At 39.0% G+C, this 25,907-nt stretch overlaps 1 protein-coding gene across 5 annotated transcripts in view; it reads left to right on the top strand.

Moving 5' to 3' along the window:
• pde5a (phosphodiesterase 5A) overlaps nucleotides 1-25,907 on the top strand; it is a 107,253-nt gene that overhangs the window by 15,664 nt on the left and 65,682 nt on the right. For 2 of the 5 annotated variants that reach the window (XM_012966035.3, XM_012966026.3), the window contains exon 1: nucleotides 5,834-6,224. In XM_012966035.3, coding sequence (XP_012821489.2) covers nucleotides 5,863-6,224 — 362 coding nt within the window. In that variant the 5' untranslated portion in view covers nucleotides 5,834-5,862. 5 annotated transcript variants of the gene reach the window in all.

Below are 25,907 nucleotides of genomic sequence, written 5' to 3'. Positions count from 1 at the left end.
TTGCTGCATAGTGCTTGAAGTTTAAGTTCTGCCATCATGCCAAAAGCTGATACGTTTTACATAAGCATTGATGATGTATGATGTATGGCATTGACCGACCACTGAGCCACTTTGCGGCACAGAAAGCCTTTCAGTTTCTCACACTAAAGACCTGTCTTGGTCTAAACAGGTGGCTCCTCACACATTTGACCTGCATTTTTACTCACTTGTGCAAGTCCAATCTGTAAAAGCTCTATTCACAATCTACTACCCACTTCTAAACTTAAAGTGACATCAGAGGTCCTAGAATTTGAAAAGAGAAGTTGTGTAAGCAGGGGCAACTGTGGGTCTGCTGCAACCCATCAAGCTCTCACAGCGTGCAAAAGGAGGTGCATCACTAGTGCAGAGAGTACATTAAAGAAACCGGATAACCTGTAAATAAACAAAATTTGGTAGTAGTCATAAGTCTAATAACATCAAGGCTGGATCCCAAAGCAACACTGTGATTGTTACTGGAGACATTAAACATGTATTTCTGCATTAAACACATGTATTCTCTCATTCTTTGAAGTTAGGTAACAGTGAGCGTATGTCTCCTTTAGAATACAGTGACCCTACAATGCTGTATGATTAACTATGGAGGTTTTCAAATATTGATAATATAATCAGGGTCGAGCTGGGCCGCCGGGACACTGGGAAAAAACCGCCAGTGTCATGCTCTGAAATGTTTCACTTATGCGCACTCAGGGAGAACATCGGGAGGGGGTGAGTTGGGGCAGCATGGCGGTGGATGAAGCCACCGGGGGAACCTTGGAGGGTGCAGGGCCCCTGGGGCGGGAGCCCCGGTGCTAACTGTCCAAGCAGTGGAGAAACTATAAATTAGAGGCCCCACAGCACGATCTTTTTATGCCCCCGCCCCCAAACTTTGTATGGAGGAGTGCGCTGTGTGAGGCAACAGGGAACAAGAGACAGAAGAGATTCCTGCCTAGCGCTTCCCCATTGTTGCGCCCTTGACAGGTGCCTCTTCTGCCTTGCATTTTATATAAACATATACTGAAACTGCTTATAAGTCAGTGTCAACATGCTCATACAGTTGTGTGTAAAAAGGAAGTAATGACCCCCTCCCCTGGTGCCTTTACTAACTGAAAAATGAGTAGACACACATTACAAATTTACTTAAAATGACCTAACCTGCACCAATAATTGCAATTATCTGAACAAACCCTTTAATAAAAATGTAAGTAATAAATAAAGAAGTTCACTGCAACAAGACAGGACACACAGGACAACATTTCTAGGGGTAAAAACGTCACACCACTATATGAGGAAATGCACAAAACATCTATTTGGTTGGTAAATAATGTATGTGCAATAATTAGATTGCTACTGTACACTGCAATAATGAAGAGCGCATCGCAGAGGAGGAAAGAATGGAAGCATTAAATAGGGTCACTAGGAGGTAATTCAAGTCCTGTATATTTCCTTACAGTTTGGTCTGGAAAACACTGCTAGAAATTATTATCCACAGATATGAGATGGTAAGAAAATAAGATTTGTTTGTGTAGTCAACAGGGAGACACAGGAGACCAGGGGGGTAAAGCACCATCCCCCAGGAGGCAGGACATTTAAGTAGCTGACGAAAAGGGTGCATGCCTATACTTTGGCTTTAACACTAGAACTTCCTTTCTCAACCCTAGTGATGAACGAATATGTCTCGTTGTGATTTGTTTACGTGGCAAATTTTTGCGCCCGTTTTGCAAAGAAATCCACCAAAGGTGAAACTTGCTGCAAATCCATGTATGGCCAAAAATTCCGCTCATCACTACTCAACTCAGTTGCTATCAAATACCAGGACATAGAGAAGGATAAGACAAGATAACCATTTAAACTAGTATGAATTATAACTGTCAACAGGGTGGGAAGTCCTGTATTCCCCTGTTGACTACAAAGAACGGTAAGTGAATAAATCCTATTTTGTCTAGAGTCTCTGGGGGACACTGCAGACCAGTGGGGACTTAATAAGAGAACAACCTCTATGGTTGATCAGGTGCATGCAAAGCTTTGCAGCAAAAGAGGCCTCTGCTAAAGCAAATGTATCAAACCGTTAAAATGTGGTGAAGGCATGAACAGTAGACCAGGTTGCCAGGTGGCCCAGGAAGCTCCAACTGCCCTAGTGGAATGGGCCTGAACCCCAAATGTAGGTGACCTTCCTTTTGCCACGTAGGCACCGCCGCATGGGATGAGTACAGCCTCTAGGACAAGATTAAGGTCCCATGTGAAGACCCATGGTTGTCAAGGGGGTGCAACGTGGGTCACCCCTTTCAAGGAAGTCTTCATTGAATCGTCAAGGGCCAATCTGTATTGGGAAAAAAGGGACAATGATGAGATCTGTACCTTGAGGGAATTAAGTTGTAGGCCTGTATCCAGACACCTCTGCAGGAAGGCAAGGATAGAAGGGGGATCTATTTCCTGCAACGGTATCACATATTCTTAGAACCAGGTCCAATGGGTCTCCCAAATCCTGTAGTTTTAGAGGGAAATGGCTTTTTGGCCCTCACTAAGGTAGCAATTACATCCTTTGAGAACCCCTTTCATCTCCAGATGGTTTCCATCAACTTAAACAGTCTTAGGTTGGGATGGTTGATCGGTCCTTGTCAAAGCTGGTCTGCCCTGCAAGGCAAGGGTATTGGTGGGGCTAGAAGGGTGCTATTACAAACACTGATGCACTAGATTGTTGGGTTTCAACCCTCTGGGGAGGATGGGTAGAGGTGGGAACACTTAAGCTAGGTCAAAATCCCAGGACTGGGTCATTGGGACATGGCAACATTTAAAGGAGAAAGAAAGGTAAAAACTAAGTAAGCTTTATCAGAAAGGTCTATGTAAATACAGCCATAGGCACTAACAGAAATGCTGCACTGACTTCTCTGTCAAAAGATTTGTTGTGTCTGTAATTCATGTGCCAGAGACACGCAGCTCTCTGCTCTCTCCCCTCTTCTGCTCCCCCCTCCCTCAAGAATGCTAAGAACTCACCCCCCCCCCCTTAGGAATATGGATCTGAGCCAATCAGCAGGAAGCTGACTCATAGGGGCACATTTACTTACTTACGAACGGGCCGAATGCGTCCGATTGCGTTTCTTTCGTAATGATCGGTATTTGGCGATTTTTCGGAAAATTGTCGCGACTTTTTCGTAGCCATTCTGAATGTTGGGCAAAATGTTGCGATTTCGTAGCGTTACTACTTGCGCGAAAAGTCGCGACTTTTTCGCAGCTTTCGTGCCAAGTACGAAAGATTCGGATTCATTCAAGCTTCAGTATGGTGACTTTTCTTGGGCCAGGTTGGAGCTGCAGGGTGCCATTGAGTCCTATGGGAAGCTTCCAAAATCATGCTAAGTCTGAAAGTTTCGCCCGCTGCTTACGAGCGCTCAATACGAAAAAGTCGCGACAAGATACATACGTTTTTTCGCGCAAATCGTATTGGTAACAAAAAAGTCGCGACAATTTCCGAAAAGTCGTAAAGGCGACGAAAAAATCGCAAAAAATATGAAAAAGTCACAAAATGTTCGTTTTCCAATTGGAATTTTTCCAATTCGGATTCGTGGGTTAGTAAATGTGCCCCATAGTCATTATGGGAACTTTCTTTACACAGCTCAGCGTTTTTTCTGATCATCTGAACAGGTGAAATATGCGGAGACTTAAGGGCACTATTGAGACAACTGAAGATATGCCTGCAGCTTGAGATTAACTCTTTATTAGTCTTTCCTTCTCCTTTAAGAACCACAGTTCCCACTCCCCTGGGTCTACTTGGTGATAGCTGAGGAAGTCTGTCTGAATGTTGCACACTCCCAGGATGTGGATTCCTCATAGCTGGGCTGAATTCTGATCCATCCAATATGTAATTTTTTTTGAGTCTTCAGTAGAGCATCCTTGCTTCTAGTCCCCCCTTGATCATTTATGTATGTCACGGCTGTGGTGTTGTCGTACTAACTCTGATCACATGAATAGGGGTGACCAGTTAATAGGGTGAACTGCCCTCAGCTCCAGAATGTTTATTGGAAGTTCAGCTTCCTCCTGGCTCCAGGTGCCTTGAGCTGTTTTCCCTTACCAGGTTGTTCCCCAAACTCAGAGGCTGGTGTCCATCAACATCACTGTCTAATTGGGAGTAGCCCAGGAATGACCCACTGACAGGGTCTCTGGGGAGAGCCATCATTAAAGAAAGGCTTTGGTGTCCTGGACAGTTGGAAGGTTTTTTTCAGGGACCCCCACTTCCACTGTCGCATATTATTCTGTAATAGACGAAGATACATCTGGGAAAAGGGCAGTGCTTCCATTCTCAATACCATCTAGCCCAGTATCTGCATTGCATGTCATATTAGTAGATAGTGGACTTGTGCTAAGACTTATATGTGTCTGCATGGTTTGGCCTGTGTAAGGGTCTGCTCTTGACTGCCAGGGGTGCAATAGGCCAGTAGTGCAGCAGGGAAGAGGTGGTTTCAATCTCAGTGTGTTCAATATGATGTTGTTAGCACCAATAGTCACACATACCACTGGTCTCCTGTGTCCCCTGGAGATGCTAAGAAATAGTTATTTTTTGACTGACTACTAACAGTTCAGCCAGCCTGGCAGTATGAAAGCCAGAATTTGGGCACATTTACAATACCTTATACAGCCATTAGTTGGCAGCAGCAAATCCATTTTGACACCTCAAGCTCACCTGAAGGCACCATGTAGCACTGTGCAGCAGCAATAGCCATTGTGAGGGCAGAGGAGCAGGGGGAGGAGGGAGACTTGTGTTAGTGCAACACTCATGTGCTTCTAGGCACAGCTGCATCATTCCAAATAGTCTGCTGCTGCTGCCTGTCACCCAGTGGGCAATGGAAATAGCACAAGGTTCTCTCGGGAGAGTGCGCTCTCCGCTCCCTGCCCATTCATAGGAAGAACTGGAATGTAAACAAAAAGTCAGAGCAGCTAAAGCAAAAGGCTAAATCCTCCTTTCTCTTTGGAGACAGTTACTTGTAGTGAGTGGTGCGTCTTGTTTGCTGTGTATCCTCCTCCTCCCACCTCCTCCTCCTCAGCAGGGACCAGCCTCGCACCATGGAGGGAAGCTGCAGCCTGCAAAGCCAGGAGCAGGAGGGCATAGAGTCGTGGCTGGACGATCACTGGGACTTCACACACTCGTACTTTGTGAGGAAAGCCACAAGGTGAGCAAATGGTGCAGGGATACTGCATGCACATGGCTACAGGGCACTCACTGAGCTGCACTTTGTACTGGGCACAGGGGCATCTTTCATTTGTCGTTAGGGCAGAGAGTGCCAGTTTGGGGGGGGGGGTACATATTCTTTGTTGGGGCAACCAATGGCATTGTATAGCAAGGCAGCTGCTTCTTTTTCCATAAAGAGTGAACTTGGTAAAATCTGTTAATGCTATCTATTACAAACAGGTCTGTCTGTCACTCTGTTACCTGTGTGTATCTTCCCATATCCGGCTCTGCCTCACTGTCAGTTCGGGTCATCTATGTCTTCTTCCCTCTGTCCTGTCTCATTTATCTTTCCCTGCATATCTATATCTATCGCCTATGTCTTTTTGGTCCGTTTGGGTTTAATGCACATTGGATAAGCTTTGGCACTCACAACTGAAACTGCAGCTCTAGCAGCCCCTTTAGTATAGATGACAAGGGAGCCCTAAGCCATTATGTAACCCTTTCCATGTATTAACTGCATTATTCCCATGCCCCCCCTACATAGTTTACATTGCTGAAGCCAAGGGGGGGCATTGACCTCCAGAGCATGGAACAGAAGCAGTGCCCCGCTGTGCCCCATGCCAGCCTGCCCCTGGATAAGAACTTAGTGCGGCTGACAGCTCAGCCCGAGTTGTACAGAAAGGGGAATGCGCCTCTCACTTCCGTCTGCTGCTGCTGGGGTGGATCCGAAGGGCAATCACCACACATATGCATTTAGGAAGTTGTGGAAAACCTCCTCACTCGAGAGCTGCCTTTTATTTATACATTCTTCTTATGTCCCCCCTCCCTGTGCGCTATTCTTTCGCCGGTTCCCTTCCCCGGCCTGTCTTGGAAAGAGAATGTGGCAGGGGAATCTTTACCGCGAAGCCTCAGTGGCCGCTGTTGGTTTCCCTCTGGCTGCTGCCCCGGAGATGGGGGACACCCCCGAACCCCAAGTTGAAAACTGGGCTGCTACCCATTCGGCTACAGTGAACTCCAGCTGCAATGCGCATGCGTGCTGCACTCTACAGTAAGTGCCCGGCCAACTGTGAGTGGGTGCCTCTGTGCTAGGAGACCGAGTGGCACTGCAGTCTTTACTTCCAGCCTCTCATGACTGTAATACTTGTGCTGCTTTTCTCATTGTTACTGGGGATATATGTGGTACCGGTTGATGAGCTCACATTCTCACATCTTTCTGTATGGGCTTTTTCTGCGTCTTTATTCCAGCACTTGCATTGTTATTAGATGTTTTCACCTGAAAACATACTTTTGTGACATGGAGGGAGGAGTGGGTGCGTTTTTTTTTTCAGCCCCCGTCTTATCTTCAGAGAGTTCCTTAAGGAAGTACTTTTTGGTGACCTTAATACTTAGAATGCCATATTTTTAGAAACTAAAATATATTTTACTTCTAGTAGACTCAGTGATTAGTGAAATGTAACTGTCCAGCTTTTCATATGCAGTTCACAGAATCACCTCGCAACAGGAGCTTTTTACTGGGATGGGAGTTGTAGTTAAGCTTTACATGAAAGGTCACAGTTTGGGCATTGCCAGTGTGGTATTGTGTAGACACAATTTAACATGAAATGCACAGTTTAGAGGGAGCCTTCATGCTTATGATGGGGGGGTTAATGTAGGGGGAGGAGTATGAGCTGATGTGTGTTTTATGATTATGTTTATGTCTTATTTTTATTACAGTATATATTAAGAAAAGGACCTTAAAGTGTGTGCTCTACACGAGTGTATATATTTTTAACCAGCTTAATGTGCCTGTGGGTTTTTTTTGTCCATTCCAATTACTTTAATAGATGTTTAGCAGTAGTTTGTTTTAAGATCGAAAGCTTGTAGCAAGTTATCTGACTGGGGATTGTTCTCTCCTAATAAGGAGAGGAATGGAGGAGAGTTCGGCAGTGTTACTGTGGAACAAACAAGAGAGAACTTTCAAGGCACGTTCAGAGATAAATGGTCAGTTTGGGAACAGAAGTCCAATTCAGTATAAACTGAAAATAAGTCACTCACTGACACCCTTAAACACTTTCCCTTGCCACCTACCTTAGTGTATTTGATATCTATAAACATTTTCCTTTTATTATGCAAATCCTATTTGCTCACAAGCTTGTGGTTTTTATAGTTAAACATTACTTTTCTATGCTGATGACGTACAAAACTTCAAAGTCAGGCTAGCCCTGTTGTCATGGGATAAGTGATTCTAATTCTAAAAGAAAACATAGGAAACAATATCTGACAGCATTCAAATTTCAGTCAAGATAACCAGCTTATCCAACACTCAGCACTTTTTTGTGCTGTCTATGGAATGCATTCGGGGATGGTTTCTCACACTTGTTAAAGTTGTGTCTCCAAACACACACATACAGTACACTCATGGCATTAAATACTGCACTCTGTTGCTTATTGTTACTAGACGTATATTGTAAAAAGATTATAAAATAATGCTTACTTTTTATTTAAGGAAAATAACATTACTAAGTGGAATAGCAACCCCCCCCCCCCCCCCCCAAATGTTCCTAATGGAAGAATGTTTAGTTCTAAGCAATTTTTCAACATATATATTGCATATTTTCATTGGTTTTAACATTATATGTATATGTATATGCTATTGAAAGCTGTGTCTGTCTGACCTGTGCTATACTCTTCCTTGGTGTTTCTGACTTTGAAACTATGTAGCAGAAGTCAGCTGATCAAGAGACATCATCATGGCTGGAGGAGAGCTGACTTGTTTTATTTGCCAGAAACAGGAGGGCAGAAAGGAACAGATAGAAACTGGTTTCAGTTGCTGTTACATTTGCAAATAACATTTAAAAATACTGAAAATTTAGAATTAATGGATTTTCTGAAGTTTCTTAGAAATTAAATATTATTATATCTTCGATTAGGCAACATTTTATTTTGGGGGCCACATCCTCTTTCACAACAGAATAGTGAATTTCCATGCCATTGCATATAATATTGCAAAGCATTCTGTCTAAAACTGGACAAACTATAGATTAATGCAGGCAGTGTGGTGCAGTCACATACCCTGTTTTTCAGTGTTCTCTTTTCAGGGTATGTCCTTTGTGAGGACATTGTAGTTTCTGAAAGATCAATGCAGTGCTTGCCCCAAGGCAGTGATTGTGGCTGGTAATGGTTTGCAAATTGTTTCACAAAAGCTCATGTTCGCTTGCACATCTGCAACCAGAAACATGGAGGGATCGCTTTGCATGTTGGTGTTCTCTCCATGCTGCCAGATCATATGGTCAGGAGAGACCAGTGAGACCAGATTAGATTAATTATTGACTAAAATTAGTGAGCAGGCGTCTAAGCCACCTGCTTCCCTTAAACCATCTGTGCCAGGCTTCCTTTTCTACTTCCAACAACATATGGAAAAATCCTTTTGCTTTAGAAAAGTTAATGGGAAAGTTTGCTTTTGTGTCTCCAGCCATACTGTGAAGGTCCTGGAAGCTGTAGTATTTCAAGTATTACAATGCTTCTTTGAAAAAGTGTAAGTCTTCCACATCTGTCAAGTTTACAGTATATAGATCTTATATGGCTGTGCAGAGTTTGCATCTGCCCTTATAAAGTGCACATGATGAATTTTTAGTCATCTGAAAAACTTAAAAAGGGTGGTTCTCCTGTATATAATTTTTAGTGTTACAGGAATGCCTGTTTCTAGTGGGGAAATATACACATCCTTTTAGAAATGTAATATCCTTTTAGGGCTCAACCAACAGTATTTTGCAATATGCTACTAGAGAGCTATCACTTAAGCTATTAAGATCAATAGAAATGGATTCTAAGTGCTAAAATAGTGTGAAAGGGATACTTGCACCAGATGGAGAAAGGTGGTACAAGCTGCATCCATCACCCATCTGAAATGGGTATGGCTGTCATGCAGCTTCAGAACCCTTCCACTATCTTACCACTGACAGCATATGAGGCGGCATATGACTGGTCACACTAACATTTCCATACACCCACGTTAACACTGAGTAGCATTTCTGCCTGGCAGCACTGGGGTCCTTTGTTTTATCCTAGCCATGACACTATCTGCAAGAAATTTGTATGTTCTCCCCATGTCTACATGGGTTTCTTCCAGCTACTGTTTTCCTCCCACACTCCAAAAACATACAGGCAGGTTAACTGGCTTTTGACTAAATTGACCATAGCATGTGTGAATCTGATAGTGACCTTAGATTGTAAGCTCCTCTGAGCTAGTGACTGGTGTGAATGATGAATCTCTGTAAAGCACTGTGCAAATGTGTCAGTGCTATATAAATAACAGGAAATAAAGAAGTAATAAAAAAAGACTCTTACATAAATATAAATACATTATTGAACTGAATGAATGCTTTTAAAAGCCAAAAAAAAGCCAAGATTGACTGTCAGCTTAGGGCTCTGGCACACAAATCTCCCTTGTCACGGCGACTAATCTCCTCGAACTACCATCCCACACCACCGGCGAAAACCTAAGTCGCCGGTGGGATGGCACACGCTGCGCATGCGATTTCGGCAAATCGCCGAAGTTGCCTTGCGAGGTATTATACATTGCACTATGGGCAAGTAAGTACTGACTACCACAGTCAGCATTGTATTCAGGGCTCAGGAGCACAGAACATAAATGACCAGTAGTACCTTGTACTTAAAGGAACAGTAACACCAAAAAATGAAAGAGTTTTAAAGTAAATTAAATATAATGTACTGTTGCCCTGCACTGGTAAAAGTTGTGTTTTTGCTACAGTAACGCTAATATAGTTTATATAATAAGCTGCTGTGTAGCCCCGGGGGCAGCCATTCAAGCTGGAAAAAAGGAGAAAAGGCACAGGTTACATAGCAGATAACAGATAAGCTCTGTAGAATACAATAGTGTTTTATCTGTTATCTGCTAAGTGCCTGTGCCTTTTCTCCTTTGAATGGCTACCCCCATGGCTACACAGCAGCATTCTTTATATAAACCATAGTAGTGTTTCTGAGGCAAAACACCACTTGTACTAGTGCAGGGCAGCAGTACATTATTTTGGAATTTCTTTCATACACTTGAATGTTTTGGTGTTACTGTTCCTTTAATGCTAACTGAGGTGCCATAAATCCATGTTGATGGCAAAACAATTAGATTTTCTAATGCTTAAAGGTTTTCTAGTAACTTTACTCCTTGTTGTTTGAAATTACAGGAAGATCCCTTATCTGATTCCAGACCCCACACATTTCAGATGATAGATCACATATATTTAGGACATCCTTTAAACATGTCTACGTTTATGTCATCACTGCATTTTTTGAGGATACAAGAACCCAAAACTTTGTAAGAATAATGTTTATTTAGCCCTTCAACTCTAATGTATTTCAGAGTAATCAGTCAGGTCTCCTCTAATATAAACAGCTTGAAACTCTGGGTCTAATAAATGGCAGCGCAGATATTATGTTATTAATTTTAAGACTGTGACCTGAGTAGGGAACTGAGTTCTGTTACAAAACAAGTACTTGTAGTTGTTAACTAAAGGTGGCCACACATGTTACAATAAAATTTTTTCCTGTTATCTTAACTGTGCCTATTCAGCATTAAAGTAAGCTGATGTTTGGGCACCTTTGAAAATTTCAGACCTGCCCAATTGAAAGGACGGCCGATATCCAAGGCTTTATCTGATATTGGTCGCCTTGTTAACCTAGCATACACACATTGAATATCATATGAAACCTTGTTTCGTACGATAATATAGGTGCATGTATGGGCACCTTAAGACCATGAAACAAATTGTTTTGTGCCATTCGAATTGGAAACTTTATTGTGTTTTATGCAGTAACTGTTGTTGCTGTAGTTTAGATATGGTCATATATGTCTTCTATTCTCCCCCACCATTTCTCTCTTTTGTAAACTTTGTATTGCAAAACTAAAGTGCTTTGTTGGCACAGAAGAGCAGTTATGTTAAACACAGCACATACAGCATGTGATGCACAAACCCATTGCTAAAAAATTATGTCAGGTTGAGTTTATGGTTTCCACCAGTATGAATTAATTTGTCTTAATAAGGGTAAAGGTTTTTACCTACTCTTTATTTGTCTTAATTACACATGGCTTTTTCTTTTTTTCTTTTTCATGATATTTGAATTATTTGAATTCCAGCTAACAGTTTAGAATGCTATCTGGCTGAACAGACAGTGAATCCCACAAAAGAGACTGAATGTGAGACTTTAGTTCTATTGCTGTTCTTGTTTCTATTTCTTATATTTGTGTTTGATTGCTGGTGGTTAGGGTATGTAGCCCTGTAGATTTTTATTTTTTTTCACCTGTCTGAAAAACATTTATCTCATACTGATATTTAATTCTAAGAGGAAGTATCCCTTTAACTGGCCTGAACAACTACGATATAAAAGAATGAAGAATTGGTTCAGCAGATTTTCACATTATTGTACAGCTCTGCTGAATATGTTGGCGTTTTATAAATAAATGATTATAATAATAATAATAATAATAATAATAATAATTGCCTACAGTACTTGATTTCTTGACAAAAAAGACTTTGTTAAGAAGTCAGGCTAAAGGCTCTATATAAAGTCACTCACTGGTTGTCAGACAAGTTAACAGCACAGAATAACCAAATAAACCTTTATGTAAAATATAGTTTATAGAAATTGTTACTTAAATTCCTGAAAAATATTTCTTGGAATTTGAAAGGGTCTTTCTGTTTTGGAGACCTAGGTTCCAATTTCCTAACAAAGTATTTATTGTTAGGACATCAGGACCACCTGTAGCACTTAAATAGTGAATGCAAATTCCTGACTGTTTTGGGTTAGGCAATGTGTCCGAATTTGTTGCTAAAATTTGAAGGCCTCTATTCACATTAGAAACATGCATTGATAAATTGTAGCAGAATATGAAATCTATGTATTTTTTTTTTTTAAATTTGCAAATCATTTTGGTAAATTTCTGCTGATTTATGTAATTTTAAATCCATAAATTCATGTAGATTTAGAATTAAGATGCTTATTTCTGGCAGCATTATTTATAGAGGATATTCTCTGTGGGTCTGGTTTGCTTCTTAGTAAAAATAAAAAAGTAAACAAGTAATAATAATCTTGCCATGACATTAATTTAAAGTTGGAGCTAGGACTCTATGGAAAATAGTATTCCTGTATTTCAGAGTTTTCTAGTTTATGGGCTTCCACATAATAGATCCCTTTTGGGATTCAAACAACACTGCTGTGTAGGATTTGGTATTCATCTGAATTTTAAAAATATGGATTCAGTGGACCCCTGCTGAAAAAGTCTTGGGTAGATAATATTAGAGGCGTCTTCATTCTTAAAATAATATCAAAGTGTCATGTTTTAAGATATAAATATATATAACTTTTAACCAAAAGAAATAAAGGAGCAAGCACAAGATTTCAATGTTTAAAGCTTTACTAATCTTAATTGAAAGGTAGATCAGACTGGTAAAACCAGTGCTCAGCTTGCAATGTGGGCAAGAAGACAAATGCATCAATATCATGATACAAACCTGGCATATATGTCTAATTGTATTTAGACATAATATAATTTATTTAGTATAGGAAGTAAGACTGTTTAGGCCCTGAAGCCTAAGCTTATTAAAAGTTCACAAATTAATAACTAAGTAACTAGTGCTTCTCCTTTTCATAAATAATATGTCAAACAAATTGGACTAACACTACCTCTCACAACTACAGTGTAGCTTATCTTGCAAATACAACTCTGTATATCATCAATATATTTATTTCAATATCGGCAGATTAAAATATCATGTATATATATAGTAAATTCATACAACAGCACCGCTGGATTGATAGCCAATAAAATGGGGTGCCAGTGCAAAAGAGGTAATCTGCACCTTTAAACTTACAAGCACGTCAACAGAATATTTATTATACTGTAAACCAACATCACTGTGATGTTGCCCATAGCAACCAATCAGCAATTTGATTTGAATAGTCACCTACAAGTTAGAACACAAAAGCATAGATCTTACACACTATAATAAATATGCCCAATAATGTTGCTCTTTTTTACTGTTTTTTTTATTATTTCTAATCTAGGTCATCTAAATCTAGCTGGTCTAGATTTTGCCTGTGCTGGATATATGATAATGCAACTATATTAAGCAACATTCAGGCAAAAGTCACACACTACATAGGGTCCAGTTCTGTATGGCTGCGTTTTTTTATCTGCAGCTACAAAGAGCATCTGAGTGGAGATCAACCCAAAAATGCATGCTGTCATGTTTTTTGATCTCCCCTCCATGTAGTTTCACTATGTCTGTCAGTGCTGCTACAAGGATGAAAGTGGAACTTTCTCTCTGCCTGCTTACAAAACAGCAGGCAGAGAGAAGTGGACCCTAAGCAATGGGTGTCTTTAGCCTAATGGGAGTACTTTGCTTTTATTAAACATATATATATATATATATATATAGAGAGAGAGAGGTTCAAGGATCAAGGTTGCCTAGCAATAGACCACAACAGAAAACAGATAATATTAAGAACTGATGTATGTATGTATGTATGTACTGTATGTATATTTTATTTATAATGCAAGCAGTGCTGTACAGCAGAACAATAAATTGATAGAACAAACTGGGGACATACAATGATAAATATAAATAAATACAAATTACAGTTACATTGAAAATTAAGGGCTAAGTGTTATAGTGACAAGTGGAAAGAGGCACCTGCCCCATAGAGCTTACTATTTAATTGGTAACATTTCTGCACAAACTAAAAACACCTTTAACAAAACACTTTTTTTTGTTTTAAATTGTATCTGTTTTTTTTTTTACCAAACTACTCTTTTTTGCCCTTTTTTAGCACTTGTTTATTCACTTACCACATGCAAAGATTCACTAACAAATGAAAATCAAAGGCAATTAATTTTTGGGAGGTTTAGATTCCCTTTACACATTTTTTTTTTATCAAGCTCTAAACATTATACAGCACCAGCAAGACAATATGGCTCAATAACTTTCCTTTGGTGGATAACAGAAAGATGGTGTAACACTGGTATGCAGATTACTTAAAGAGCTTGGAAGTGAAAAGAGATTCATGAAGGGTATATATACCCTTAACTGAAATTTACAAATAAATCCATCTCATGCATAGGGATTTATTTTCTCTTCAATTAAGCAATACCGTCTAAGTAGAGTAGAGTGGCTTGATCATTTATGCAATTAGTCTGCAATGGAGAAGGAACCCTTTTAACTATGTTCTTTTGTGTATGAATGAGTATACATAATGATCAAAGATGCAGATGATCTTTGGATCCCATATAACATAGCAACCTGTGTATCGGTAACAAGAAACTAAATAGCGTTTCCATGGCAACTTAATACACTTTTGAAACCTGAATTGTATAAATAGTTTCCATTTAGAATACCTTTAGAAAACAGTGCAGAGAGGTAGAAGAGGCTACGTTTAAGTTTTTTTTATTATCAGTTACATTATTAAAAACTTGCAGCCCTACACGGATACATTTCACACACGTTCTGGAATTTTGGGAGAAAACTGCATTTTGGTTAATAAAATATTGGGTGATTTGCATATGACAAAGCACTTCTGTTCTTAAGTACTTCTGTTCTTAAAGGATTTCAGTTCTAAAACGCATTACTTTGCAACATGTTAGGTAAAGCTATATGTTTTATAAAGGTGATATATTTTTCTGAAATTGTTTAGGGATCACTACCAGCAGGTCAGGGTGCAACGGGTACAGCCCACAATGTTGTTTGCATTATCGCCCTGCCTTGCCCAAACCTAAGGTGCCACAAATCTCTGCACTCAAAAACAGCACCTTTCTGCTCTTGCACCTCTTAGTGCTCCTGCATTTCTGCCTGGGGTCTAAGTAGGGCAGTTTTTATTGTATGTAAGGTTTCTGTGAGCAATTACTTCATATGCTTTATGAAATTATACTCAAATAGGGCAGAAATGTATTGAGACTGAGTTTTGGAAAGGTAATGGCTTTGTTACAAGCTGAAACTAAATAAAAAGATCATTACCAGTCTTTACTGAATATTAGACTGCTTAATTCTCCAATGTTTGGTCATAATTTGGTTTGCTAATAGTTGAGCTAAATAACATTGACAGATTGATGACTTCACTTGAATAATAGTCCTTAGGAGTCTAGCTCTGGAAAGAGACTTTATACAAACTATTATACAGGCTGCAATGTTGCTGAATAATTTGAAGTCAGGACATGTCAACCCCAAAAATAATTATTTGCCTATTAAAAGAACCTTATTCTAAGCAACTTTGCAATTTACATTCATTACATATTTGTAATGGTTTCTGAGATATTTGTATATATATATAACTGCTATTAAAAGCAGTGTCTGCCTGTCCTTTCTATTCTCTGCCCTGGTGGCTCTGGTGTTTGAAACAATGTAACAAACACCAGCAGATTTTACAGACTTGTCTTGCTGGAGGAGCCTGACACTTGCAACATTGTTTAAAAAGTAACAACCAGGAGTTCAGCAAATGCTGCTTTCTATAGCAATTACATTTACACGTAATTATTAAAACACTAATAATTTTTAATAAATTGATTTTGGAAAGTTGCTTTGAATTATGTTTTCTTTTATTAGGCAAAAGATTGTTTTTGGGGTTGACATGCCATTTCACCCATTTACTCTTTTTATTATTATTTAGGTTTAAAATACAAAAATTATACACAGTGCCCCTTGCTGCCTCTAACAATGTGAAATTATTTGCATTGCTCAGTGGTGCAACAAAAATTGTGCAGTGGTACCTACAACTTTCAACTACTATAAAGGCATGCATAGGGAAGATTAAGGTTAAAGGGGATGTATTGTGTAAAAAAACAAGAATGACATTGCATTATATTACATGATATGTGTATGCATGTACATATGCGCATCTGTTACTACATTTTTCACCATAGCCCCAAAGTAACAGAACCTTGTTTTTAATTTTTTGTTATTAGTGTTTATATATGTTTGCACTGTATATAATAATAACAATTGTCTAACACAGAAATATTGTTTTTCTGGCGTGCTTGCTGTGTAAAATCGATGTTTATTCTTGCTTCCTCTACTCTGTTATTGTTACTCTAAGTAAATGTTCCAACATGAGGTAAATTAGCAGCCCCAGTGACATAAGAGTACTGAGACGGAACAAGGCACAAGGCTAAAAGTTTGGCTTTAAAAATGTAGCTTAGCAGTGTAGCTCAAAAACATGTAAATCTAAAGTCTAGCTTTGTGTAAGGGATTATTAAATTGAATGGTACATTATGATTCTCTATAGTTGTGACTGACCCCCGCTATGGTGGCTCCGAACAGTGGCAGTGGGAGCCTGGCCTGAAGACTTAAAATCTAGCTTTGGGTAGAATGCATGTATTCTTTCCTAAACTCTTCTGGAAGTCCAGTTGCTGGTTGTGTACGATTATATTTGAGATAAACACTTATTTGCTGTTATAGATGTCCTAAACTAAGGCTGATTTGTTGTTATTTGTGATGTTTTCATGTATATGTAGGTAGGTCCTGCCCAAATTTTGTCCCTCAAGAGTGTGCTTGAGTTCAAAACCCTCTTCTAAAACAGTTTTCATATGTCTATTTAGTTATAATTTGCTGGTAAATAGAAGATGTGGGTTTCATGTTCTGGCTAAATAATAAAAATAGCTAAATAAATTAGCTGTATACTCCACATATAATAGAAATTTCCCAAGCAAGGCAGTAAATACTACCTGTTCTCTGTGTTCACCAAAGTGCCTGTTCTTTGTTATTACCCTTGTTGCTGGAGCAGTGGCGGACTGGCCCACCAGGATACCAGGAAAACTTCCGGTGGGCCCAGGTGTCAGTGGGCCCTCCTGCTCCTCACCATTTGGCCTGCTTCATGGCCATTCCCTATTTCTGAATGGGAACAAAGTGGAGGGATAGATGGAAGGATAGATGCTAGCAGGTAAATATAAGAGACTAGGAGAATAAAGGGATTGAGTGAGGAAAGAAGAAAAAATAGTTTGGAGAGTGGGCCTATGGTCTAAGGTTTCCTGGTGGGCCCCTGGGGTCCCAGTCAGACACTCTGCTGGAGACATTAAAAGGGTAGTTCACCTTCAAGTTCACTTTTAGTATGTTAAAATACATAGGGGCACATTTACTAACCCACGAACGGGCCGAATGCGTCCGATTGCGTTTTTTTCGTAATGATCGGTAATTTTGCGATTTTTTCGTATCTTTTGCGATTTTTTCGTATCTTTTGCGATTTTTTCGGCGTCTTTACGATTTTTGCGTAAAAATGCGAGTTTTTCGTAGCCATTACGAAAGTTGCGCAAAGTCGCGATTTTTTCGTAGCGTTAAAACTTGCGCGAAACGTCGCGCCTTTTAAGTTTTAACGCTACGAAAAAGGCGCGACTTTGCGCGCAAGTGTTAACGCTACGAAAAAATCGCGACTTTGCTCAACTTTCGTAATGGCTACGAAAAACTCGCGTTTTTACGCAAAAATCGTAAAGACGCCGAAAAAAATCGCAAAAAATACGAAAAAATCGCAAAATTACCAAAAAAGTCGCAAAATGTTCGTTTCCAATCGGAATTTTTCCAATTCGGATTCGAAATCGTGTCTTAGTAAATCAGCCCCATAATGTCCTTTTCTTAGTTACATTGTAGTTTTAAGGGGAACTGCCCATTTACACCTAAACAGAACTATATGTTCTCCTTTTCCCTAATATCCTTTAATGGGGAAATATTTAGCACACACTTTATCCATTTTTAAATCAATAAATGTGAGAACAATTTGGGCTAAAACCTAATTCTGCAATATTAAGTCTTACATACATTATTAAATGAAAGTATTTTGTATTCATGGCAAAAAAAAGTGGTAAAAGCTGTTCAGGCACCCAAAAAAAACAGCTTATAAAATGTATAAACAATCCTAAGAGGAGAAAGATAAAATGGCTTATAAGTGTGGCTGAAAGAGACTAAACATACAGTAAAATACAAACAGTAGAAGAAATAATAACTCAGACAGTAAAATATGTGTCAAAACATTCTTTAGGTAAAAAAAAAAAAAAAGGACTAATAGCATGGTTAAATGCAGGGGATTGAAAATATATTGATAAGCACAAAGACAGCAGACTATCTAAATATTTATTTCTTCTTTAGTTTTTACTTCTGAAGATGCCCCACAGTTACCACAATGAAAAACCCCTTCTGTAGCATTTTATGCACAAAAACATTTAGTTCAAAGGGAAATTAGTTCAATAAATTCATTATGGATTGATTATTATGATGTTATACATTTATGTGTAGTATGGGAACTCAGATTTATGCTTGCACCACCCTTGACTGAATATGTGGTTCCTCCTGAAATCTATCATGGATTTACCATGGAAGATTATACCAAATTCATTTAGTGGAGTTTTTTTGTCTAGCTAATGAAAGTGGCAGGCCGAGGTGAAGCAGTTAATATTACTTATCTAGATTTGGTAAAGACTTTTAATACATTATGACACAATAAGTTTTGAGGTTTGGGGCTGGATTTAAAGGTTGTGGAATTGATACTATGGGGCTGATTTACTAAGACACGAATTCGAATCCGAATTGGAAAAATTCCGATTGGAAAACTAACATTTTGCGTCTTTTTCGTATTTTTTGCGATTTTTTTCGGCGCCTTTACGACTTTTCGGAAATTGTCACGACTTTTTCGTTACCAATACAACATTCGCGAAAAAACGCGAGTTTTTCGTAGCCATTACGATTCGCTCGTATCTTGTCGCGACTTTTTCGTATTGAGCACTCGTAAGCGGCGGCCGAAACTTTCAGACTTAGCATGATTTTGGAAGCCTCCCATAGGACTCAATGGCACCCTGCAGCTCCAACCTGGCCCAAGAAAAGTCACCATACTGAAGCTTGAATGAATCCGAACGCTACGAAAAAATCGCAACATTTTGCGCAACTTTCGGAATGGCTACGAAAAAGGCGCGACATTTCGCGCAAGTTTTAACGCTACGAAAAAATCGCCAGCTTTTGCGCAACATTCGGATGGCCTTGAAAAAGTCGTGATAATTTTCCGAAAAAATCGCCAAATACCGATCATTACGAAAAAAACGCAATAGGACACATTCGGCCAGTTCGTGAGTAAGTAAATGGGCCCCTATATGTGTAAAATTATTTTTACTATTAATGTGAAAGGATAACATTTCCAGGGTGCTTTAATTTGCTAGGGGGCCCTGGGCCTTCTTATGCCTCTGTTTTGAGACTGCAGTATTACCAAGGCCAAATTTATCATATAGACACCCAAGGCACTGTGTACACAAATAAAGTCACAGGGAACATCCAAAACTCCTTTCAGAGTCAATACGTTTTATAGTTCTTTTTCATTAAACAAGTATCGGACCCCTTATCCAGAAACCCATTATCCAGAAAGTTCAGAATTACGGAAAGGCCATCTCCCATAGACTCCATTATAAGCAAATAATTCTCATTTTTAAAAATGATTCCCTTTTTTTCTGTCATAATAAAACAGTAGCTTGTACTTGATCCCTACTAAAAATATAATTAATCCTTATTGGAGGCAAAACAATGGGTTTAATTACTGTTTAAATAATGTTTTTAGCAGACTTTAGGTAGGAGGTGCGAATTACGGAAAGACCCCTTATCCAGAAAACACCAGGTCCCGAGCATTCTGGATAATGGGTCCCGTACGTGTACTGTTATTATTATAGTATAGTATAAATTCAACTTGGCTGACAGGTGCTGTGTGCTTTATTCCATGTGGTGCTTGTACACCTGCAAGGATAGACTACACTACACTGCTATTCAAGAGACTGTAGAGCTCATTATATTAAAAAATAATAAAATAAAAAATAATAATATAATAAAAAATGACCTCCTAGGCAATGTGCAAAGAGCAAAAATTGGGAGCAGTGTGCCTGTTTTTTGCACTTTGCACACTGCCTTGCTGCCTTGCAAATTAGCAGAGATCAAACAGATTTATTAGTGCAATTTTCATGAGGCATGTAGCTGTCCGCCCACTTCCCATCCTCTAACTTGTGTGTCATTTAGACGTGCAAGTTAGGGAGTGGCAGAATATCCAGGCTACAAGGCATCCTATAGTAAGTGGTAAGGACATGGGTGGCCTGCGCCCTCTTACACTGCCCTGTGCAGGACTTTTTATCTTGTGCAAGATGTACTATGATGCCATTCCCCTGGTTAGAAGTGCTGTCTTAATGAAAACTAAGCGGAGAGCTCTTGCACTCCTTAAAGTCTTTTGCAATTGGGAATGCAATAAGCTGCAATTATACTGGAGAGATGTATTTGCCACAATAGCAGAAACAACAAATATACAACTCCAGTCCTCCCCGAAACTAGCTATACTGGGAGCATGTGACGATTCTCTGGGTAACAAATACCAGCTAATGGTTATACGACAGGGCTTCTTCCAAGCCCGTAGATGCATAACATATCTCTGGAAAGATGTGAACCCCCCAATCATGGCTAGATCAAATGCAGAAATACATAGACTAAACCGGGCTGTCTGGGTCAAAACTGGACAGGTGGCAACCCTTAGCAACCCAGATCCACTCAATATCACAGCGTCTTATTAGAAATTTCCCAAAAGAATATTGGTTCCAATAGGAAAAAAAAGTCAGAAATGTTTAAATGTTTACAGTTGATGACAACACCCTGTCCTGGTGGACCTGGGCAAAGTCCTCTTTTGTAAATTTATTAAATTGCCCCTGATGTTCCTCTTATTGTGGACAAACATTTATTGCTGCATACAGATTTTTTTTCCATGTGTAAGTAACTTTTAGTAGCTCTCTTTTATTCATAACCACAGGGAACATATTCTAAAAATAAGCTAACAAACACAAACAGCATATTATCTTAGCTTTAGCAATGATCATTTATTTCCTGTCTTAGACAAATGGAACTTTTTTTTACATTGCTATGTAGACAGGAGAAAAAAAGATCAACAGGCCTTGAACAGCTGTTATAAAAATGTCCCCATTTCTACAAATAACTGGAAGTTGTTTTGGCAAAATAGAGCTAGGAGATTCAGGTTAGTATTTTATAGTTTTGTGTATTTAGCCTTCAAAATAGATGATTCATGTTTTACTGCTCAATAGTAAATTTGTAAATTGGAAGTAAATAGAATGGGAGTGTCTTGTTAAAAAAAAAAACACTGGGTGTCAACAATAAGTGACATAACAAGAAAGTGAGGGGTTCTGATAGAAAGGCACTCCCCAATTTTTTATTGAAATTGTACATTAGTCATGCGCCCCAAGCAATCACAGGGTCTGCTTCCTCTACTGTTGCTCCCCTGTAACCATGTGTTAATCGATTCCCTTTGAAGGCTTCTGTCAAACAGGGTGGTTAGCAGCTGCTGCTTGTATTAGGTTAGATATAGGCTTCATTGTTTCCTGTGGGGCATGTATTCTAATTATCACTCCTACAGGGAGCAATTAAATCATTTCTAGCCAGCTACATTGTATCAGCTTATAATTCCCCATGTGTAAAATAATTCTAAAGAGACATTTCACTGAGCAGTTATGGATTCAAATGACAAGAAAATTTGGTCATGACTTTCCTTGCCAAATATCAGTCAGGGCCAGTCACAATACAATTTTATGTTGTGTAAAACCTGATTTTTCTGTTGGAATAGACGTTTTCATATAAAACCTAAATGAAACCTTAATTTTACATACCCTGATTTTAAGTTTTTACACATTTTACACTGTTATTGTGGTCCCACCAATATATAATGCATTAACCTGATTTTTTTTCTGGCCTCCCAAAAGATGTAAAATGTACTAAAAATGTACTTAAAAAGTACTAAAGTACTTAAGTAAAGCTGGCCATACACGGGCAGATCCGATTGCTTGGCGATGTCGTCAAGCGAGCGGATCTTCACCCGATATCCCCACCTACGGGTGGCGATATCGGGGAGGCATGTAGGCGAATTCGATCGTTTGGCCCTGATCCTACACGAAAGATTTCACTGACCAATTCTTAAGCCTGATTTGCATGTTTACAAAAAGTCATGCAATTTGTAAATGAAAAATGTTTTGCATTTAGTTGCCAGAGGTTAAATATAACATGACTTTAACGGTTCAAATTTGGCTGAACACATTATTAGAATCCAGAACCAAATCCTGTACCACCATCATTGCAGGTAATCCTCACCACTGCAGTCTTAATTTTTAAGGATACAGTTTACATATGCATTTTGCCTGATTTTTTTCCTACATTTTGTAAAGTTAGAGGGCAGGAGGGGGGCACCTATGTGCCTCGCCCCACATACCCCTCTCTGACTAATGCAGTCAGTGTTGTATTCTAGGGGTGAGCAAGCAAGCAAAAAAAAAAACATTACTGTAAGCCACAAAGAGATGCATGTGACATTTCCTAGCTTTTTTAAATTGTTTTGCTTATAAACCATTTATGTTTACCTTTTTCATATTAGTTATGGGTACTTGTAATTAAAAAAAATATTAATAAATATATTTATGAATGTTTTACAGAAGCTGACCAGCTAGAGGTCACACAACTATCAATTCAAGCACCCAGAACCATACACATAACTTTGTACAAAAGTATACAATATAGTATATATCTTAAAGATACAAACCTTCTTGCTCAACAATCAAACAGACACCTTACTGCCAGGCTAACCATGTTTATAGACATGCTTCATGTGAAAATACTTAACTCCAGGATACAGATTTGTAAAATGTTAGGTTTGGCATCTTCTTTCTTCTATAACTGCTCCTTCCTTTATGTAAATAGCAGGAAGTAACAGTGGTCAAATTCTCCACAATATGCCATAGGTTATATGAAATTTAACTGTGGTTTAGAGACCCACTGTGGTGGTTGGACACAGCTTATTTGCTTTTCTTCACCTGAAAGCCCAGCTTACAATGTATTTGTCCTAGATTTGATTGGAACTAGGACTGAATTGCAGAGATCTTTTCCTATACCTGTCATTTTTTATATGGTAAAGGGGGCCCTGACCTCCAGTGGGGGTTTGAGCTAAAACAGTCTGACAACCATTGATCTAAGCTGTGTACATGCGCCCAAGTTAAAATGCATGTAAAGCCTTATTTTAAATTATTCACATCCAAACATGGTCCTTTCTCTTCCACATAGTTGCTATTCCACAGTGAATCCAAAGAACTCTTTGCACTTCTGCATAGTTGTGCCCCTTATAAAGAGTGTGCCTGTTGACACTGGGGAACTCCTGAGTTACCATCATCCTGAACATGGCTGAGATTGCTCTCTAAATACATAATGCAAAGTATGTTACCCTCTTAGGTAGTATATATTTTTTCAGTTGTGCACCAGCAACTCTAAAAACTTTTTTGTGGTAAATGTGTATTTTGATAACATTTTCATTATGATATGATACTGTCATCATGTACTGTGCTGTTTCCTTCCATGTTTCCTCCCATTCTGTTTTTGCATGTTTGGAGGACTGAAAAAAAAGGCCTGGCTTGCATTTCTTCAAATTATATTTAATACAGTTCTCAAAGACCATCTCTAATATGACTGTGCTTTGTGTTGCCAGGCCATTGGATTTTTGGAGCAGTGTACTGAGCCATGACATTAAACTAAGCAACCAGTATTATATGGCTGCTGTTTGAGTTAGAGCTGATTATAAAGACAGACAACAGAATGTTCCACTGAGGACAGAATGGGCCCACTCATATTTTTCAATGTAAACTACATTTACAAATAACTTTTAAAGCACTGAAACTTTTTAATAAATTTATATTGGAAAGTTGCTTAGAATTATGTTTTCTTTTATTAGGCAAAAACGTATTTTTGGGGTTGACATGTCCTTTAATTACATTTCTAAATCATTAAATTAAATGGTGTTATAAATGTTATATTAATGTATATTGGTGGGCCTAGGTGTACATGTCCCAGCCTTTGAGTTTTGAGCTAAGTAATTATTAGAATGTCAGCAAAATGACAGGCTGGCACTAACTGGACCATGGTTGAAGAAATTTTGCTTTAAAGGAGAAGGAAAGGCAAAATCACTTGGGGGTGCCAAAATGTTAGGCACCCCCAAGTGACTTTAATCGCTTACCTTGTACCCCGGGCTGGTGCCCCTGTTAGGAGAAAACCGCACCAGCCCGGGGTACCTGTAGCGAGCGCTTCCTACTCGCGTTGCTGCCGAATGTCCCGGACAATCGCATGCGCAGTAGAGTGAAAAGCCGACTTCTCTGTTAAAGTTCCACTATTCACTCTACTGCGCATACACACGCGGCGAGACAGAAAGGAAGTGCTGGCAGCTACCCCGGGCTGGTGCTGTTCTCTCCTAACAGGGGCACCAGCTCGGGGTAAAAGGTAGGCAATTGAAGTCACTTGGGGGTGCCTAACATTTTGGCAACCCCAAGTGACTTTGCCTTTCCTTCTCCTTTAAAAATATTTTTATTGTAAAGTATATGCTTACAAGGATAAAAAAACAAAACCAATGAAGACTACTGCCACACGGGGCGAATAAGCACAGACTGAGAAGCTGCCCTGCTCTGGTGTGCTTTATAATGTGTCTGCACCTGGAGACACTGCCTTGGCCTGGGTGCAGAAGGAGCAGATTTCGGCACCAAAACATATAAAGGTTTTGTGCATTTACAGACTGCTATTTAAAAAAAAAAAAAAACAGGTATCAGACAGGAATGTAGTATTATACCCAATACTGTATGACTTAATATACAAGATTTTTGTATTCCATAGACTGGAGGCAGAATGTGACAGCTGCTCCTTCATTCATGACAAACTGCATTTTAAACATTGTGTGCTGCCACAAACATTCTATACAGACATTCTTGTGCTTACAACGTTGTTACTTATCCTAAACACCTATAGCAGACAAAATTACATGCAAATCTCTTTTAATGACATTGAAATGTACAATACAGATAGGAAATGCATCTTTATATTCAAAACGGCTTTAACTTTTCATGTAATTAGGTGACGATGCCTTTAAGGCTGCTTGTTTAAAACCATGACAGAGAACTCTGGGAGTGTAACTTATTATAAGCTCAAGACTCTCAGGATCACTTACACAACAAGAGAAGAGACTGCCTGCATTCATACTGTATGTCTATACAAATGTACAAGGAAGAAATGTTCTTTGCACGCAAATGTTACTGTCTATTTAAGGGAAAATTCCCGCTCAGCCATATTTATACTCATGCAGAGTAAACAGTTCTCTGTGTTTTGTAAGGCATTTAAATTGCTTACCATAACAAATCTATTTTCTGTTTCATAAGCTTTATTTTTATATAACCTGGGGTTTCTTGTATTTGGCATTAATTCAATCAAAATATTATAGTGGCATTTTGCTTAGCATTCCCGGCTCAAGTTCTATTATGGTTTTTCTGCAGGGGTTCTAACAAAATATGTGGCTGATAATGTATGGAGGCATATTCGGAACTTAAAAGCCCCTTTTTTTTTTTACACAAAATGAATTGGTGGGACCTGCACTGGTAAATGTTGTGTGTTTGATTCGGAAACACTTCTATAGTTTATACTAAAAAGTTGCTGTGTAGCTATGGGAGTAGCCATTCAAACGGAAAAAAGGAGAAAAGGCACAGGTTACATAGCAGACAACAGATACAGTAACTTGCATAGATTCCCATTGTATTCTATGTCACCTGCTAGATACCAAGGTGTTTTAATTCCCATACTGAACAATGAGCTTGTAAGATAATATTTTATTGCAATTAAGTTATGGGAAGTTATTAGCCCTACTTTTAGGGTTTAATTCCCAG

The sequence above is a fragment of the Xenopus tropicalis genome, chromosome 1, assembly GCF_000004195.4.
Source record: "Xenopus tropicalis strain Nigerian chromosome 1, UCB_Xtro_10.0, whole genome shotgun sequence".
Classification (NCBI taxonomy): Eukaryota; Metazoa; Chordata; class Amphibia; order Anura; family Pipidae; genus Xenopus; species Xenopus tropicalis.
Note: the sequence above shows the minus strand (reverse complement) of the source record. Positions and strands in the feature narration are given on the sequence as shown.